The sequence below is a fragment of the Herpailurus yagouaroundi genome, unplaced genomic scaffold (genome assembly GCF_014898765.1).
Source record: "Herpailurus yagouaroundi ecotype Mexico unplaced genomic scaffold, PumYag 159, whole genome shotgun sequence".
Classification (NCBI taxonomy): Eukaryota; Metazoa; Chordata; class Mammalia; order Carnivora; family Felidae; genus Herpailurus; species Herpailurus yagouaroundi.
The window spans coordinates 26,355,229-26,361,228 of record NW_024412400.1 but is presented as its reverse complement, the minus strand read 5'-3'; the positions used below and the strand labels follow the sequence as shown (position 1 = coordinate 26,361,228).

Sequence of the window (6,000 nt, the reverse complement as noted above, 5' to 3'; positions counted from 1 at the left end):
ATACCCTCTGGGTGGCATGATTCAGCATCTCCTGCCAGGCTGAGTCGAACTGCCGCTTGTCATCCTCCAGCAGCCGCTGTTCAGCCAGGGAGATGGTTTCCTTGGCGGCTCGGAGCACCTCTGTGGCCCTCTGGAAGTCCTGCGTGGCTTTCTGAGCTTCTAGCTGGGCCTGTGCAAGAAAGAACCCTCATGAGGCCTCAGGAAACGGCAGGGGCTCCCTCTGGCCCGTCACACTCTCCAAAAGATGAGCTTCCTGAGGGTCTGGGGCTGCCCTGTCCATCTCTGCCTTCCCACGTGGGGACAAGCCGGGCACCTGCAGGGCCTCGCAAATGCTGGATAAGGGGACAGGCAGCAGGTAGAGGAGCAGACGATTTCCAGAGTCCAGGACCCAAGAGGTCAGATACGGATGCCGGCTCAGTCAGCCGGAGATGGCAAACCAGCCCCTCACGAGCCAGGTGAGGCCGGCTGTGGCCTTTCATAGAGCAGCTCTCATTTGCTAAGGATGCCACGGCGGACACAGCAGTTCCCAGCACCATCCCTGCCCAGATCCGTGGCTCCCTGCCCACAGGTCAGAGCCAGAGGGGCCCAGGGGATTGCAGTCCAACGGCCTCCTTCATTCTACAGGCGGTAACTGTGGCTCTGAGAGACCCGGCCAGGCCACCCGACGCGGGCGAGGAGCAGAGCTGTGACCCCAGTTACTCAAAGTCCCACTAAGTGCTGTCACTCTGCCAGACAGGCTCTCGCCCAATTCGCACTCACCAACAGCGACGGGCGGAGGGAGGGACGGACACAAATCGTAGCGGGCTGTATGTTAGAGCACCGCCAGCCGCACGTGCCTGTTGAGCACCTCAAAGGTCCTTAATCCACTCTGAGTGCAAAGCACCCCAGACTTTATTTTAAAGGTATTTTTCTGTACTAGTTTTTTTAAGTTTATTTGAGAGAGAGAGAGAGAAGGAGAGAGAGCGAGCGAGCAGGGGAGGGGCAGAAAGAAAGGGAGAGAGGACCCCAAGCAGGCTCTGCACTGTCAGCACAGAGCCTGACACAAGGGCTTGAACCCACGAACCGTGAGATCATGACCTGAGCTGAGACCAACCAAGAGTCAGACGCTTAACCAACTGAGCCACCCAGGCGCCCCTAAAGTGCCCCAAATTTTAAAGACTTAGTACAAAAAAAGAATTGTTAACCATCTCCGTATTCAGAATGACTACATGATGAAATGATGGTATTTCGGATATCGTTGGTTGAATAGACTATCTTAATTTCACCTGTGTCTTTTGACTTTTTTTTTTTTTTTAATGAAACTACCGGATAATTTAAAATTACATTGTTGGCTCACTTTCTATTTCTTTTGGACAGTAAACACTTCTCCCCCAAGAGTGGCCCATGAGATTGCATCAGGAACCAGCAACAAAACCCTCCGGCCACCACTCTGAATTTCCCAGCAGAGCACAAGCACACGCTGGCCCGTTGCAGCCTCCTACCCACCACCCTTGGTTAACCAGATCAGTTCCACAAACCCCGGGGACATCCACGGGGTAGCCCCTGGGGCTCAGGAGCAAGAGGAACAACCATCCCCATCCATCCCCAGGGTGAGTCTCACATGACTTAGAGGAAGTCTTCAGGAACCACAGGGCACAGACGGTTAAGGGGAACAAAACAGACCTGGAACACAGTAGCCCCCGAGGCAAGGAACAGCTCTGTGACCCTGTGGGTGCAGCTCTCCACCCTTCAGCAAACGGTGGACTCGTGCTGTGCACCACACCCAGCCTGACCTTCCAGGATGACAATCTGGTCGGGGAACAGAAACAGGCACGGAGCGGACATCCAGAAACCGTCCTCAAGAGCTGCGCACGAAGACTGCTACTGGAGGGAGATACAGACAGTACCAGGGTGTGAAGAGGAAACTGGTTCCAGGAGAGGGAATCTGGGGCTCCTTCCGAAAAGAGAATGAGCAGGAACGGAGGACTGGAGGACAAGATGACCTGAAAAATTCAGCCTTGGTGGGGGGGCTAGGAGGAAGGGGCCTCATGAGACACGGTATCTGCAGGAGACCTTGACAAAGAGGAGGATCAAAATTTCAAAATGGAAGGGCACATGTATCTCAAGGAGCCCTGGGTGACGTATGGAATTGCTGAATCACTATACCGTACTCCTGAAACTAATATAGCCCTGTATGTTAACTCCGCTAGAATTAAAATTAAAATACGTACGTTGCTATCAAAAACGACACAGGAGCACCTGGGTGGCTCAGTCGGTTGAGCGTCTGACTCTTGATTTCACTCAGATCATGATCTCCGGGGTCGGTGGGGTAGAGCCCCGTGTTGGGCTCCTTGGGCTTCTCTCTCTCCGTCTCTCTCTGCCCCTCCCCTCCACCACTCACATGCACTCTCTCAAAATACGTAAGTAAACTTAAAAAAAAAAAGAAAAAGTTTCAAAAAACATGAAGAGCATGGGACTGAGCGAACGCCCGGCTAATGCTTCAACCAGTAGCCCAGGGGCCTGCCTGCTGTGACCACTGCGTGGCCCCAGGCCACATGCCCACACAGGCGTGCCTCAGCCACACATGGGGACAAGGGGCCTGCATCCTACAGAACTGACCAACTGAGCACGCGTGGATGCTCTCGGCACATGACACGTCACTCCAGACCCCAGGCCTCTAGGCCAGTCCATGGCAGTCCCATGAGAGGACAGCCCCAGTGGCTTTCCCACTCCCTTCTGCCTAGGTGCACTGAGGGACAAGCGGGGAGGCACTGGGACCTGGCACTTCAAAGCTACCCCCAACCTGCCCCACAGACCACCGATGGGCTTTGAACCACACCAAGAGACCATCAATCCCACAGGATTCTAACAGTTCCCTAGGTGGGATTTGTACTTGTGTTTGTTTTTTTCAAGGAAATGTTAGTATTTCTCTTTTTTTAATTTTTTTTAAAATGTTTATTTATTTTTGAGACAGAGAGAGACAGAGCATGAACGGGGGAGGGTCAGAGAGAGAGGGAGTCACAGAATCCGAAACAGGCTCCAGGCTCTGAGCTGTCAGCACAGAGCCCGACGCGGGGCTCGAACTCACGGACCGTGAGATCATAACCTGAGCCGAAGTCGGACGCTTAACCGACTGAGCCACCCAGGTGCCCCGGAAATGTTAGTATTTCAATTCAGCACCATTTAAGGGTAAACTCTCTTCCCCGCCCCCACCCCCTCTCCCCCGGTCTCCCCATTTGAATTATGAAGCTTTTCTTTCTTCCAGCAAACAAAAGAGCGAGCTGAAATGTGGCTGCTGTATCACAGACCCGCACCCTTTACGCCTGCTATCTTGCATCTGATGAGTTCGAAATAAGGGAACCGGATCTCTACAAGGAAGGAAAAAAGGAGGCCCGTCTGAAGGGGCCTTTAGAAGAACATGCTTTCTGTCAAGTCTGTGAGTTTCTGAATTTTCCTCAAGGTTCTTTCTCCCACGTGGTGGTATCAGAAATGTGCTGGCCTTGTCATATCAAAGATCTAGTCGGAGGCTTCAGTCAGCACTTGACCCACGGAAACCAAATGGCATCTCTCCATCCCTTCCCTACCTACTCATTTATTCAAGTAAATGGTGGGCGGCTCTTCAGGACCACAGTCTGTTCTCTCCATCTTCCCTGGTGAGAGAGCCTTTGTGTCTTACGGCGAGGCAATGTGCCAGCTAAAGACCTTACTTCCCAGCCGTCAAGTTAGCTAAGACTCCTGTTACTAACTTGTAGCTAATGAGATATAAATGGACACTCTTGGAGCCTTCCAAGAGGGCTTCTTTGTCTTTCCATTTGTGTTATCAACACAATGGCTGGTGCTTCAACAGCCATTTTGGATCATGAGGCAACTCTCCTAAGGATACAAGAAAAGTAAGTTAGGTCCCTGCCCTGGATTGCCTACCTCCTAACTTTTTAAATGACAGAAAAAAAAATAATAATAAAGGCTCATGTTCAAGCCAGTTTTGTGCTACATTTGGTTAAATCTAAACCCAAGTGATCACATGTTACCTTCTATACAGCTGGGCTATTCTGTAAACATGATAGAAGGGACTACAGCAACTAGCATAGACTGGCCAAATCTCCCTCAACAGCTTTCTGGCTGCTCACAGCCCATTTTACTACTAATAAGCCCAAGGAACCAAACTTTTGGGGATTCCTAAAGAATCCCAAAGTTCATAGCTTCTTTGTAAGGCATTTCATAAAACATTTTCTAAAACCACATTCACAGGCAGGTGCACACGCAAGGCAGGGAACATTCTATCGTACCCTTGCTAGTAGGATATACTCCATTCAACACTGCTGAGATACGTCTTGGAACCTGATTTCTGGAGACAGGGGGCCCACACCAAATAAGGGGTTCCAAGTCAGTCAGGAAAACAGACACGTTCAGTACAAACTCCAATCCAAGACAGATCATGACCTTAACAGAGGTGGAAAGCGCTATGGGAACACAGGGAAGACAGAATGATTTATCAAAGGTTTCCTAAGGAAGATTCATCCAGGAGAGGGTGAGACACCAGGCTAGGTCACGGAAATACAGGAGGCACCCATGAGTTTACACACATATCTACCTGGGGAGGGCTTACCTCCGAGACAGCTCGTCACCAAAATCAGAAACTGACTTAGCAATCCCACCAAGAGCTGACTATCTGGTTCTCACCAATGTATGAAAGAGGACACCCAGAAATCTTTGGCACGACCAACACCAACAAGTTTTATCTTCAAACTCTAAAAAAGAAAAAAAAGGCCCTTTCAAACTCTAGTTACGAATATATTACTCCCCGGTGTACACAAATCAGACAGTGGGTCTCATTGCAGAGAAACCCAGTTAGCAAACTGGCTGAGGCTCTACTTAGAAGAGCACCGACGAGGAAAATGTTGGGGGAGCTGGGTTTTCACTGTCAGACGCAACATAGGAAAATTTGAAATATCTTCATGACTCAGGGATACTAATGACTTTCATGGAAACAGCTCGCTGGAAAGAATTTTAAAAGGCTGCTTACGAATGAATTTGACAGTGACCTTCATTAGACTCTGGCCTGGGGCCAGCTGTGACTATGAAGCACACTCACACGTATGGTCCCCTGTGTCACCAACAAGGCGGGGCATGAGGGAGGAGGTCTGCCGTGGTTGAGGCTGTCGGGAGAAGAGAGAGGCTGCACTGGACTTCCACCCCGGCCCATATTTGGTCTCAGGAAGGAACAAGGGTATCTGGACATTTACGTGGTTGCAACAAAGGTTCAGAGTAGGAGGAAGTTCACAGACCACCCGGTTCAAGACCTTCATTTTCACTTTTCAATAGACAGCCCAGAAATGCAAGGCAACTTGCCGAATGTCACACAGCTCTTGAGGCCTGGCCAGAGCCAGGAAACCAGAGCCTCTGACCCCTAAACAGGGCTGTTTCTCTTCCGCCAGGCAGTATCTGCCAAGGTGTAGACCTCTGGCAAGGACACAATCATTGGAGAGTTGGACAGCCTACCTGTAACTAATACACAGCAAGAAAGGCTGCTCAGAGGGCCAAAGATGAGACGGGAATTCAAGCTGTCGTGTGGGACTGCTGCCTCTCACTATGGCTCATGCAGGTGTCACTAACACACCAGCCAGTCAGCTAAGGAAACCGGAAAGATGAAGGAGTCTTGTCACATGGCTTCCCAAAGCCATACTCCAGCTGGGGATGGCCTTAAGTCACAGAGGAAGCCCCCACGATGAGACCAGTCTTGTACCCGACCACTAGCAAACCCCTAAGGGTGCACATAGATGGTTATAAGACAATAATCATAGCAGTTACTGTTTGGGCATTTCTCCTGAGTCCGATAACGTATGAAAGGTGTTCTGAGTACAGTGCCTCATTTCCATCTCAAAATTATGCGATGAGGGTGGTCCAATGATCATCCCTATTTTATAAAGGAGACCAAGGCGCAGAAAGGTTGAATAAATTGCTCCACATCACCAAGGGTGAGGTCAAGGTTCAAACCCTGAGCCTCCATTCTAGATTTCTATT

The 6,000-nt window shown here is 50.4% G+C and overlaps 1 protein-coding gene across 1 annotated transcript in view; it reads right to left on the bottom strand.

Moving 5' to 3' along the window:
* Nucleotides 1–6,000, bottom strand: part of SH3BP5 (SH3 domain binding protein 5) — a 76,963-nt gene that overhangs the window by 17,014 nt on the left and 53,949 nt on the right. Inside the window, exon 4 of the mRNA XM_040480160.1 lies at nt 5–169. Coding sequence (XP_040336094.1) covers nt 5–169 — 165 coding nt within the window. The remainder of the gene's footprint in view (nt 1–4; nt 170–6,000) is intronic.